Consider the following 13,759-nt stretch of genomic DNA (forward strand, 5'->3'; position numbering starts at 1 on the left):
AATGAGGAATTTAGCCACTAGGCTACCTTACTGGGACATGGCTATATAATTTTTTAAAAATCTCTTTTCCTTTAGAGCAACAGTCTAACTGATGGCTAGATTAAGTGATATAAAGTTTGAGATTTGCTTTAATAAATAAAGGAGGCAGGAAACAGAGGAGACAGAGGGTTAGTGATGGGAGATAAAACTTAATATTTAAGGTAGAAGAAGGCCATAGAAGTTTCATATCTTGTCTATTTTTGTATATGCCTGAAAATTTCCCTAATGAAAAGTTAAAACAACGAAGTCCAGCAGAGGTGTTTTGGGCACAGAGTTATCAGAGCAGGGAGTATTAACAATCACGCAGGAAGCCTGAAAGTAAACAGTACCTTTTCTTCCTTCGACAGAGTCAGATCTACAAATTATATGACAAAAAAGTTCAACTTCCTAATTATTTCAGAATTTTTAGTAATTGCAGAAACAGCAATTTTGATATCTCTCGTATTTGTTGTCATGGCCTGTAAAAGTTCTGCACAAAACTCAGTTTTTAAGGTACTGAGCTATAAAAGCATAAGGTAATAGTAACAGTAAACATTATACCTACCAAGTCAGCATCTAAACCATAGAGACAATGTCTGGTGTTCGGATCATGATCTGGCTTTGCTTTCTCGGATCTGATAAATTCCATGATTTTATGTTCTCCTTCTCCGGGAGTCTAAATATAATATTTAAAAAGAAGTGGTAGTATGCTATGACTTACAACATTAAACAAATTCTTTACAAAAAACCTCTTTAAATAAAAAATGAATAATAACCTCATGGCCTGAGAAGTAGATAGTAACTCCTTGCCATGACTTGTCTGTGGAAATTTTCATATTTACAAAATACTTCAGGTGTTCATGTAACCTGGCCATGAATTCAGTTCCTATAAATAAAAAGTTTCAAAGAGGTTAATCTGAGAAAGACATAACAATAAGGAGTCTGAGAGACAATATTTAATCAGCTCTAGGTATCCAGGAAATAGGTGGGGGATATGACCTGCAATGATCAACAGCGCTCTTGCTTCTCAGGGAATGTTCTACACGCTTTTTCTAACATCACTGAAATCAAAGGAAGTCAAGAAATTTTATTGCTCTTTTAGTACTGAGCTTTCTCAGGACTGTCACTTAAGTTTTAATTCTTAATAAACCTGAATCTTCTACTTCTAAAGTTTCTTTTTAAAACTTTTTATTGGGAAGGCAGATTTACAGAGAGGAGAGAGAGAAAGATCTTCCATCAGCTGGTTCACTTCCCAAATGGCCACAATAGTCGGAGTGGTGCTGAGTTGATTTGAAGCCAGAAGCCTGGAGTTTATTCCAGGTCTCTCACTCAAGTGCAAGATTCCTTGGCTTTGACCATCCTCTACTGCTTTCCCAGGCAACAAACAGGGAGCTAGAAGTGGAGCAGCTGGAATATGAACCAGCGCTCATATTGGATCCCAGCACTTGCAAGGGAGAGGATTAGTCAACTGAGCTATTGTGCCAGCCCCAGGTTTTTATTTAAAGGCATAATGCTTAAATCAGTTTGTGACACCGATTATACTACTAGTAATGTGAAAAATTATTAACCTAGAGGCATAAGTATTACAGTGAAGTATGTTACGTTACCACCTGTGACACTGGTATTCCATTCTTATGAGTGCTGACTACAGTCTTGACTGCTCCACTTTGATCTAGCTCCCTGCTAATGTGCCTGGGAAAACAACGGAAGATGGCCCAACTGCTTGGGTCTCTGCTACCTGGATGCAGTCTAGGCTCTCGGTTTTAGCTCAGCTAACCCCAGCTGTTGCGGCCATTTGGGGAGTGAACCTGTGGAAGAAAAATTTGTCTCTCCCTCTTTATAGCTCTGCTTTAAAAATAGATGAACAAAACTTTTAAAAAATAATTAAATTAGAAACTTGGTTTAGAAAAATTATGTTGTAAGAAAAGTCCAGACAGTCAATAGCCAAAGGCGATATTTTTAAATCACAATTGAAACAAAGCCAATTTTGAAATTGATTATTTGCTTCTAGGGAACTTAATGAAGGAGAATATGCCATTGTTAGTAAGGAATTCATGATAAAGTGAGATGTTAAGAATCTTAATGTTACCCAGTGTTCTTAGCAGTACTGATTGTAATACAATTTCATTTCCCTAAAAGTCACAAAAATCTTTAACTGTCTTTGAAAAGTAAGTGAATAGGTTTTTCACGCTGTACAACAGCAACTAGTCACATAAACTTGGGCAAAAGCCTCACTGAATCTGCTTTTGTACTAACAAATCACAGGAATAGGCTGACAGAAATGAGAAGTTGTTTCTAGCTCTGAAATTCTGTGACTCTAGCATAGTTTTGTTCGTAGTTACTCTTATCAACATCTGCCAATCTCTACAGTGGGTCTTTACAGAAGCATTTATGATTAAGGTGATAAAACCATCGCATGAGCACAAACAAGTGGGAAACAGCAGAGAGAACGCTAAGGCTAAAGCAAATTAAAACAAATAAAAACATTGTTGGATGTTTCAGTTTACATTTTAGTTCTTTCAGAGCTATTTTTCAGTGAATTTACCTGGTGTAATACAGTTGGAATCAAATCTGGCCTCTGTGGGAAGAGTTTCTCCCTTTTCAATTGCCTTTTTAATTTTCTCTTCTGCTTCTTTTGCTGACCTTCAAGGTTAAAGGAAAAAAAATACCTTCAACTTTCTGAAAAAAGGTAACGATCATCACACAAATTATTATTGCATTTGTGACTCAGAAACTGACCTACCAATTTTAACGTTCAAAATAAACAACTTTGGAATAATTACAATTGATGCAGATGAGTCTTATTTAAAGAGTTGAGTACTTCAGAGAGGGAATACAGAAGCAACAATGTAACAGCAAAAAATCCACACAGAACAATATAAATGAACTTACAAATAAATAGCAGGTTCATTATGCAAACAAAGTCAAAAGTACCACACAGCTTTAAGCATTCATTCATTATATACATACATTTTTGACAATACCCTCTACTCACTGTGCATAATACTTTTAAGAACTTTAAATGATCTCTAAGGATACTATATTAAAATAGTTTATATCTTTTTCTTGCCTCCTAAAGATACTAACGATGAAAGCCTAATAACATTAACGTCATCCCTTGACCAAATTATCTCATTAAAAAGAAATTTTAGTTGAGAGACATAGAATCTCCCATGTGCGGGTTCACTCTTCAAATGACTACAATAGCCAGGGCTGGCCCAGGTTGAAGTCAAGAGTCTGGAACTCCACCCAGGTCTCCTATGTTAAAGATTAATCTAGTTATATGTGGAGTAAAGATGTAGAAGTTCAAGTCCCTCTTGACGATTCAGGTTAGGCAGGTAGGCAGGTGGTGTTGCTATTCACTCAGACAGGAAACACAAAATGGTTCTAAGGAGATGATAACTTCAGTTATGAACAAGGTAGGCCTGACGTGTACTGGGACATTGGAAGAGAAATATTCAGCAGGAATTTGGGTATAATAGGAACCTAGGAGAGAGTTATAATAAATTTAGGAGTTCTCTGCATAGACCTAAGTAATCAAAGCCATGGAATGACATCACTCAGAGCTCAGGACAGAACTTTAAGAAACATTACCTTCTTTGAAAAAAGAGAGATGGAAAAGAAGGTGACAAGGGGAGAAAAAAGGTGCACTCAAACTGAAAATGTAGTTACATGAAGGTCAAGGAAAAAATTCAAGAAAGAATGGCTACATTGTTAGATACTATATATAACCATGGAGAAAGAACTATCCCTTGAATTTAGTCATAATTTTGTATTCTCTTAATATTTTAGTGACATGGTGGAATAAGAAATGAGAGAATAAAAAATATGACTGGAGAAAGCAGTCATTGTGGAGAATGACAGAAAACAAGAGATTTCTGGAATACACAGGATTTCAGGGTAGCTGACTATTTATTAAGGGCATGAGGTGGGTATGGTCTTAACATCTGATATACTCCATTGCTTCAGGTTTCCTTCTGAAACTGGAGGTTGGAAAGTTGAAAATATAAAACTCTCAAGCTTCCCTGTAGCTAGGTTTCTAGCTATGACTCAGATTTTTGTATCAATTAGATGCAGTTATAAAAGCTTTAGGAGTTCTGAAGTACGGTGATGCCTGACACACTGGGGCTGACGGGTACGTTACTTATGGATGGTAAGGGAGATCCCAGTACTCAGTAACTTCAAAGCTACTGAAAAGCAAGTATTGCATTTCCTTCTGGCCTTCTGTTAATTGAGAGTGAAACTTGCCTGACGCAGTAGATTTAAATAGTCTTCCCTAACTCGATTTCAGTAGACACCAACATTTAGCTTAACAAAGGACACCAGAAGTCGCACAACTTCTAGAGATTCAGATTAAATAAGTTGTGGATAGTAACTGAGAATCTAAATTTTACTAAAAGAAAGCTTCTGCCTCTACCTCACAATCGCTCCAATATTTAAATCAACATTTTTTTCACTATTCTCTCACAGTTCTCACTAGCAGCCGATTCTTTTGCTAAGTTCCATACATGATGCAAGACTGTTCTTTCTATTCCTGTGCCTGCCATTATAATTCCAGGGTTCATTAAAAACTAATGCTCCAGGAGAAGCAAGATAATAGGGTAAGGACACATTTAAACAGACTGAGAAACATTAGCCAGTGTGAAGCAGTGAGACACATTCCAGGAAATAGGAGAGGACAGGAAGAGCAGAGGGGCACCTGAAGACTGACAGACACGGGAAAGCCATGGACACAACGGTGTGGTGTTGCAGTGACTGATACCCCAGCGGCTTTAGTGATTTAAACTGCACCAGCAGCTGGAATTCTACCAGCAACCAGGAGGGAAGGGACATTGACCGGGAACTCAGGCAGTGAACTGAGCCCTTCCTGCTGGTCTGTTTGATTTGATCAAGAGCAGAGACAGAACAGTAGGTCCCAGACGGGCAGTGTAGGAACAGGGTGGATGTGACAGCCCAGTCTGCCTCCTAGACCTGAATCGGAATCCATTTTGTGTAGGGAAACAATGGTGATGGGACAGGACTGCACATGCACTGAGCTGGGAGTGAACTCATTTCTGGCTCAGTGAACAGCAACAATATGGCATAGTACAGGCTCCACACAAACAAAGGTCCAGGTAGCCCTCAGACCTGCCAACCAGCAGATCAAGAATTCTAGCAGTGGCACATGAGGCACCATTTTGTACAGTGAGGCAAAAGATGTAAGACTGCAGGAACAATGGCGTATATGCTGAGCTGGGAGTGAAATCACGGAACGCGGTGTGTTGCACTGGTCCCAAAGGGAAACAATACTGACTTTGGCATTGTAGGGGCCAAAACAGGTGGGTTAAAATGGGGCCGTGTAGCTCCCAGACCTAACGGTCACAGGTTCTGGCAAGATCAGCACCACTAACAACTTAGCTATATAGAACTCTTGGTGTCTCCCTAATCCTGGGACCTGCTCCAACCAGATGTGGGAGAAAGGTTGAAAAGACTCAGGTGCAGCATAGGAGTTGGTATCACAGGAGTTGGAGAGTGGTGAGCCAGGAGCTGGGGCTACAGAGACCATGGTAGAAGTGTAACATAAGAACCCGGACCTGGAACATGCTAGAGTGAGTAGCACAATTTACTGTAAATAAAGAGCCGTGTACCAACTGCAATAAGCAAAATAGAATTGTAGTTTGTAGGTGACACAGCTTAGAAACCTACTCCAAGGAGAAGAATCTGATAACCAGACAATGACCAACAGCAAAAGAGACAGTAGCACAATGAATATTACTGAAGACCCACCTGAAAAAGGAGCAAAACCCTTTGCCAACCTCAGAGTTAACTGAGGAAGACATTGAGGAAATGGGGGATACAGAATTCAAAACACTCGTTATAAAGCTTCTTATCAACAACGAGAAGTACATAAAGCAGGCATTCAAGGGATTTAAGGAATATGTCACACAGCAAATAGTAGCAGGGAATCAAAGGAAAGCTGATATATCAGAAATGAAGAATACAGTGCAGCAAACTACAAGTACAGTGGGGAGTCTCCAAAACAGAATGAAGCAAGCAGAAGAAAGAATCTCAGAATTAGAAGATATTTCCTGTCACCAGGGGGGAACAAACACAAAGCTGGAAGCAGAGCTGGGTCAAGCCAGAAAAAGTATTCAAGAATTGAAAGATACTATTAAAAGGCCAAATATAAGAGTTATGGGAGTCCCAGAAGATGCAGAAAGAGAAACTGGGATTAAAGGTGTATTCAATGAAACAATAAGGGAAATTTTCCCTAATCTAGAGAAAGAATTGGGAAATATCCAGGAGGGGCACAGAACTCCTAACAGGCTTGACTAAAAGCGATCTTCACCATGACACATGGTAATCAAACTCTCTTCAATCGAACATAAGGAAAAGATCCTTAAATGTGCACGTGAAAAAAATCAACTGACATATAAAAGATTGGCAATTAAATTCACAGGAGACCTCTCACAGGAAACTCTACAGGCCAGAAGAGAATGGAGTGACATATCCCAGATTCTAAAAGCAAAAAATTGTCGGCTCAGGATAACACAAAACTTTTCTTTGTCTTTGAAAATGAAATAAAATTCTTCCACAGTAAAGAAATAAAATTATTCCACAGTAAAGAAAAGTTAAAATAATATGCCTTGGGTCTGGCGTGGTGGCCTAGTGGCTAACGTCCTTGCCTTGCACTCACCAGGATCCCATACGGGTGCCGGTTCTAATCCCAGCAGCCCCGCTTCCCATCCAGCTCTCTGCTGGTAGCCTGGGAAGACAGTTGAGGAAGGCCCAAAGCATTGGGATCCTGCACCCTCGTGGGAGAACCTGGAAGAAGCTCCGGGCTCCTGACATGGTATCAGAGCAGCGCTGTTTTACGGTCACTTGGGGCGTGAATCATTGCATGGAAGATCTTCTGTTCTGTCTCTACTCCTTTCTGTATATCTGACTTTGTAATAAAAATAAATCTTTAAGGAAGAAATAATATGCCTCTTCCAAACCTGCCCTACAAATAATAAAGATGTTCTCTTGACAAAGAGATATAGCACCCACCAAAATCAAAGACAAATGTGAAGAACATTTCAGTGAAATAACAGAAGGCTAAATCAATGAACAACCCTTTGCTAAAATGACAGGACCAAATTACCAGCCATTCATATCAACCCTGAATGTAAATGGATTAAACTCATCAATCAAATGTCAGATTCGTAGAATGGATTAGAAAACCAAAACCCATCTATTTGTTGCCTACAGGAGACACATCTCACCAACAAAGAAAAACAGAAAATATTTCATGCATTTGATTTTTTTTTTTTTTGTAGTTTCATCTCTTCAAAACTGTTCCTCATTAAATTCTTCACTGAATCATAGATCATTTAGCAGTACCATTTTCTTCAAGAAGGTTATTTTCTTTTGAGTGACATATTGGTCATTCAGTAGCATGTTAATTAACTTAACGCTGTTTTTCTGTTTTTGTTCCTGTTGTTAATTTTGTTTTGTGGCTTTTCATTTAAGGGGATGTACAGTAACTGTGTCATGGAGACAGTCATATCCAGTAGCATGTTATTTAACTTCATTGTACTGTAAATTTCTGTTTTTCTTCCTGTTGTTGATTTTGTGGCTTTTCATTTAAGGGGATGTATAGTAACTGTGTAATGGAGACTATCACATCCAGATGTGAGGATACAATGCAGCATGTATCTCTACTTCCAGATCAAAGATGGAGTCCAAGGAAAGTGTTAACTATATCTTGACAACAGGATGCTGGACTCTCTGCCATTGTCCATGCCCGCAATGATGGACATATGACTGTGTATGAAGAACTACACTATCACAATAATATAGGGGAACTCAGTGTGGGGGGAGTGGACTTGGTGAAGGAGAAAGGAAATCCTAGGGTCTATGGAGCTGTATCATAAGCTGATAGTAATGATAATAAAAAGGAGTTTTAAAAAAAAAATAAAAAATCAAACATAAAAAAGAAAATATACTAATGCTCCAACACTTTGGACTCAGGGTTTCTTATCTACAATTCTAACAACCTTCTTAATTTCTACTACTCATAAACAGGGACAAACAGCCTGGCCTCACTGTTAATTTGGAAGTATTCCACAAGTCTAAGACTTTACAAAAATTTTTTTTCTAAGATTTATTAATCTGAAAAGCAAAATAACACAGAGTGAGGGAGAGACAGAGCTCCTCCATCTGTGGGTTTGCTCCCCAAATGGCTACAATAGCTGGGGCTGAACCAGGACAAAGCAGGAGCCAGGATTCCATCCTGGTTTCCCATATGGATGGCATCTGAGCCATCTCTGTTGCCTTCCTAGCTACATGGGGCTGGACAAGAAGCAGAGTGGCTAGCACTAAATTGGCCCTTGAATATGGGGGCTGTGAGCACTTCAAACGGTTGCTTAACGCACTATGGCACAACATAACCCCCCCTATTTTCAACTTTAATATCTTCTCTAATGCAAACTTCTCCTTTCACCCATAGCATCTAAGTAATGCAGTGGTGCTAACAATACCCTAAGTAACATAATTCAACTGCCTTCTGATCTCAGAAACCTTTCCACCTAACTTACACTCAGGCTTGACAAAGTCTGGTACTCAACATATGACTACTGAATTAACTCAATGTCAACAGTTTTCTCACTGTAACAGCACTCTCAGTTCAGGCTTCAGTAATCAGCCCAGACAGACGACTAGAGGACCTTTTCCCTACTGGCAACATTTCCCAAGCATCACTGAAGTCTGAAAAACTTGTCACAGAGAACAACAGAGTGACTTTAAATAAAACCCAACACGTGCTACAAAGCGTGTTGTCAACTGGAGTTACTAACTCTCAACTAATAAGATAAAGTCTGAACTGCTCTCACATCTGGGGGAGGATTTAAGTAGGAAAGAATCATGAACAGAAGACACACTGTGGTACTTTAAGATAGTATCTTTTATCAATACAAATAAAGCATCAATATTTTACCTAAAGCGTCTCCCACGCTGCTGGTTCATTTTTGCTCGAGGAGCCACACCATCAACAGCCATAAAGAACACTTTTCTAGGTTTAATAATGCGAAACAACACTTCCAGGTAGTGAAAAATATCAGTGAAGATTTTATCCTCTGAAATCCTAAAGTGAACATCATCGTCATTAGGATGGGAACATTGATGTATAATTCCATTCATATCCAGATACAAGTTGTCAAATTCAGGAATCTGAAAAACAAAGAAAAATGTTATTGTCACCAACTGTAATTAACAATGGTTATATTAGTATTAGTTAATATCAGTATCAGCATTAGCTGGAAAAAGTAATTGTTTAATGATAAATAACAGAAATGATGGGTACAATGAAAGATTTGCAGAAAACCCAACGCCAGCATCATACTAAATGGGGAAAGATGGAAAGCTTTTCCACTAATATCTGGAACTAGATAGGGACGCCCACTGTCCCCACTACTCTTCACTATAGTATTGGAAGTCCTTGCCAGAGCTATTAGATAAGAAAACGGAATTAAAAGAATTCAAATTGGAAATGAGGAACTGAAATAATCTCTATTTGCAGATGAGATGATCTCTACATGGGAGAACCAAAAGACTCAGTTAAGAGAATATTGGAATTCATAAGAGACTTTGGCAGGGTAGCAGGATATAAAATTAATGAACACAAATCGATGGCACTAGTGTACACAAATAATTCCACAGCTGAGAAAGAAACTGTAAGTCCAGTCCTCTTTTAAAATAGTGGAGAGGAATCTTAAATGCCTAGGAATTAAACTAACTAAATATGTGGAAGACCTCTATGATGAGAACTATAAAACGTTAAAAAAAAAAAAAGAAATAGAAGACATTGAAAAATGGAGAAACTTCCCATGTTCCTGGATTGGCAGGATTGACATCATCAAAATGTGTATATTACCAAAAATAATATGCAGATTCAATGCAATCCCAATCAAAATCCCAACAATATTTTCAGAAAGAAGATACAAAAGTTCATCTGGAAACACAAGAGAGCACGAATAGCTAAAGACATCCTGAAGAATACAAATCAAGCTGGAGGAATCACAACTCCAGAACTCAAGACATACTACAGAGCAGTGGTCATCAAAACAGTCTGGTGCTGGTACAGAAACAGAGAAGATCAGTGGAACAGAACTGAAACACCAGAAGGGAGCCCCCCCCCCCCCCCCCACACATATATATGCAGCCAACTAATCTTTGACAAGAAAACAGAAAACAATCCAGGGAAAAAGCCTGGTGTTTTCAATAAATGTTGTTGGGACAAATGGATAGCAGCTTGCAGAATTAAGAAGCAAGGCCCGCACCTGTCACATTATACAAAAATCATCTCTCAAAGGCTCAAGGACCTAAATCTACACCCAGAAATCATCAAACTATTAAAAGAAAACACAGGAAGCGCTCTCCAAGATAAAGGAGCGGGGAAAGACTTCTTAGAAAAGATGCCAAAAGCACAGGTCAGCAAGGATAAAATAAACAAGTAAAACCACATCAAATTAAAAAGCTTCTGTACAGCAAAGAAAGGTTTTAACTAACTGAAGAAGCAACCCTTGCTGGCTAAGGTTCCCACTAGTGAACGTAAAAGCTGGACTGGGGGCGGTTATGTGGGCTGGACATAGCTGCTGCATCCCTCGGCATGGATGTGGACTGGGTCTGGGCTGTGCAGAGCCAAGACAGGTATAGGACAGAGTGGGCTAGGTCTCTGTACTTGCTGAACCACAAGAGAGCTGGGTGTAGTGGTGGACCAGGTGTGGCTGGGGCTGTAGCACCCAAAGCTAAGAGCCAGAATGGTGTGGACCAGTTGGGCAAGGCTACTGTTCCTGCCAGGATAGGATGTAGGCCAAGTCAGGCTGGGCCAAGGACCTACTGGTGTGTGCAACATCTGCCACCTGATCAAGCCAGGTTACAGTGCTAATCAGCATACGTGTGGTTCAGGTCTGGGGGCAGGGCAGGCTGGGTCAATTCACAGCATCCACTGGCATATGTCAGAACCAGCACAAGGTGCAGGAAGGGCTAGGATAGGCCACAATATCAGTCAGTTTACATTATGGCCGGGACTGGGGGGTGGTCGGGCTGGGGTAGGCTGCAGCATCCACCAGCATGAGATGGAACTGGGGTTAGGTGAGGATGATTCAGGCTGCAGCACCTGCTTGCTGATGGATGCTGAGGTGAGGTGTGCCACGCCAGTCTGGGATGCAGGTTCAACCAGCACACATAAAATACAGAATGGAGAGCGAGCCCAGCAGGGGTTCACCTGCTGGTAAACATGAGTGCTGGGACTCAAGGCAGACCAGGCGAGGCAGGGCTATCACACCTGTTGACCTTCATGTGAGGGGAAGAGCCTGGCTGGGCTAAGCCACCATATCCACAGGCGCATGCAAGAGTCAGAATAAGTGAAGGCTGGTTGGGTTTTGCCACAGCATCAACTGGCAAGTGCTGGGAGTGAGGGCAAGTCCTGTCAGACTAGACCATAGAATCATCTGGAAAGTACAAGATCTGGGGCTGGGTCCAGTAGGGAAACTGTGGGTACCTCTCTGATGAGCTGTAACTCTACTGGTGAGCATGAGAACCTACTGGGGATGGGCCTGGCTAGACAGGCAATGGCTCCCACAGGCACGAATGTGGGCTGGACAGTGGGGTTGATTGGGTTGCACAAGGATCTAACACACATTGATGTGTACAACAGCTGAATGGGATGTGAAACAAACTGGATCAGCCTTTTGCACATACTGGCATGAACAGGAACCAGAGCTGGGGGGTGGGCTTAGTGGGAGTTTTTGGGGGTCACTCTGACTAGGCTGCAGTTCCCACTGGTATATGTGATGGCCAATGTATGGTGGGCAGGGTGTATGATATAGGGCTGGGGACAGAAGTGATCAGGTGACTCCAACCACCGGTGCGTGTGTAGGCTGATGTGGGTGACAGACTGAGCCAGATCCCTCACTGGTTGGCACATGCAGGAGTCAGGTTGTGGATCACCTTTGGTGAGGTTTCTTTGGGGACCCTCCTTCCCAACTGGATAACTGGAGTCTGACCTCCAACCACGGTGAAAATCACAGAGTATGTGGTCTAACTGTGGAGTGCATGTGTCAGACTTGGATCTCCGTGGTGCTAAAGCCCGTGAAGTGCACAGTATGCCAAGATTCTTATGCAGGGCATGATAACCAGCTCATTGAGGCCCAGAGAGGATATCAAGTCTCAGGCAGCTCTCCTGGGCAAGCTTTGAGAGCAAATATCTGGGCGAACTTCGGACCGTCCTTGACTGCTTTTCCCAGGTCACAAGCAAGGAGTTGGATGGGAAGTGGGGCCACTGGGATTAGAACTAGAGTCTATATGGGATCCCAGCACATGCAAAGCGAGGACTTTAGCTGCTAGGCTACCATGGCAGACTCTCGAAGAGATTCTTTCTAAATTTTATTGTTGATGATGTTTACATAGTCGATTAGGGTTCCAAGCGATTTTAAATATTCGCATTAACAGGCTGAACTGAAATGATAAATGTGATGGTGACATTTTTAAAGTGAAGGCAAGATGTACTATGTATTTCAAGAAATATGAAAACGTAGGAATGGTGCTGTGGTACAAGTTAACACACCCTAATAGCCACTGGTTCAAGTCCTAGCTGCCCCATGTCTCATCTAGCTCTCTGGTAATGTGCCTGGGAAAGCAGTGGAGGATTTTCCAAATGCTTGGGCTCCTGCACCCACTTGAGAGACCTGAATGAAGTTACTGGCTCCAGGCTCCAGTGTCGCCCAGCGCTGGCTGCTGCAGCTATCTGGGGAGTGAAGCAGCACACGGAAGCTTTGTATAACTCTTAAAAAAAAAAATCAAAGCAACCGTCAGGCATTAAGTAGGTGTCAAATATAGACTTGAGCAAGTGTCTGTAGTACAGTGTGTTAAGCTGCTGCTTGGGAAATGTGCATCACATACTGGAGTACTGGAGTACAGGTCTGAATCCTGGTTACTCCTCTTTTGACCTGGTTTCCTCCTGATGTTCCTGGGAGGCTACAGACCATGGCTCAAGTACTTGGGTTCCTGACACTCATATAGTAGCCCTGTATAGAGTTCTTGACTCCTGCCGTTGGTCAGACTCAAACAGGCTATCACGGGCATTCGGAAGGAGGGGATATGAACCACTGTATGCAAGATATCAGTCTCTCCCTATCACTCTGCCTTTCAAGTAAACTTTTAAAAAATAAAATCCGTTTTAAAAGTGGACTAAATATCTGTTTTATTTTGATCATAACAACCTTAAGGTATTGGGGGTGCCATTTTTTTAAAGTTTTTTTTTTACTTGCTTATTTGAGAGGTAGAGAAAGAGAATAAAACAAACAAACAAACAAACAAACAAAACCTGAGAGTGAAAGAGAGAGCTTCCACGCACTGTTTCACTCCCCAGATGCCCACAAAGACCGGGCTGGAGTTAGGTGGAAGCCTGGCAGGGAATTCTATCCAGGTCTCCCAAGGGGGTGACTGGGTCCCATTATGTGAGTCATCACCCTGCCTCCCAGGTGCGAGGTAAGAAGTTGGATTCAGGAGTTGGAAGGAGTCTAAACCAGAGTCATAACTACTAGGGTAAATATCAATCCCAGAATTTCCACTTTAGATGAGAGGGAAGTCACAGAGCAAGAAAAGAGACACGGGATTGGCATCATGAAGTCTGGAAAGGGAATACAAACTGGTACAAGTCATCTGAAAAGTTCTATTACGGTCTGAAATGTATATATGCTTGAATCAGCATTTCTGCTAA

The 13,759-nt window shown here is 41.2% G+C and overlaps 1 protein-coding gene across 6 annotated transcripts in view; it reads right to left on the reverse strand.

Annotated features, from left to right (window-relative positions):
- XRN1 (5'-3' exoribonuclease 1) overlaps positions 1-13,759 on the reverse strand; it is a 111,479-nt gene that overhangs the window by 90,498 nt on the left and 7,222 nt on the right. For all 6 annotated transcript variants that reach the window (XM_058661386.1, XM_058661385.1, XM_058661384.1 and 3 more), the window contains exons 2-5: positions 8,975-9,207; positions 2,564-2,661; positions 795-904; positions 584-694 (exon numbers count right to left, since the gene is read on the reverse strand). In XM_058661386.1, coding sequence (XP_058517369.1) covers positions 584-694; positions 795-904; positions 2,564-2,661; positions 8,975-9,207 — 552 coding nt within the window. The remainder of the gene's footprint in view (positions 1-583; positions 695-794; positions 905-2,563; positions 2,662-8,974; positions 9,208-13,759) is intronic.

This window comes from Ochotona princeps, chromosome 3 (assembly GCF_030435755.1).
Source record: "Ochotona princeps isolate mOchPri1 chromosome 3, mOchPri1.hap1, whole genome shotgun sequence".
Lineage (NCBI taxonomy): Eukaryota > Metazoa > Chordata > Mammalia > Lagomorpha > Ochotonidae > Ochotona > Ochotona princeps.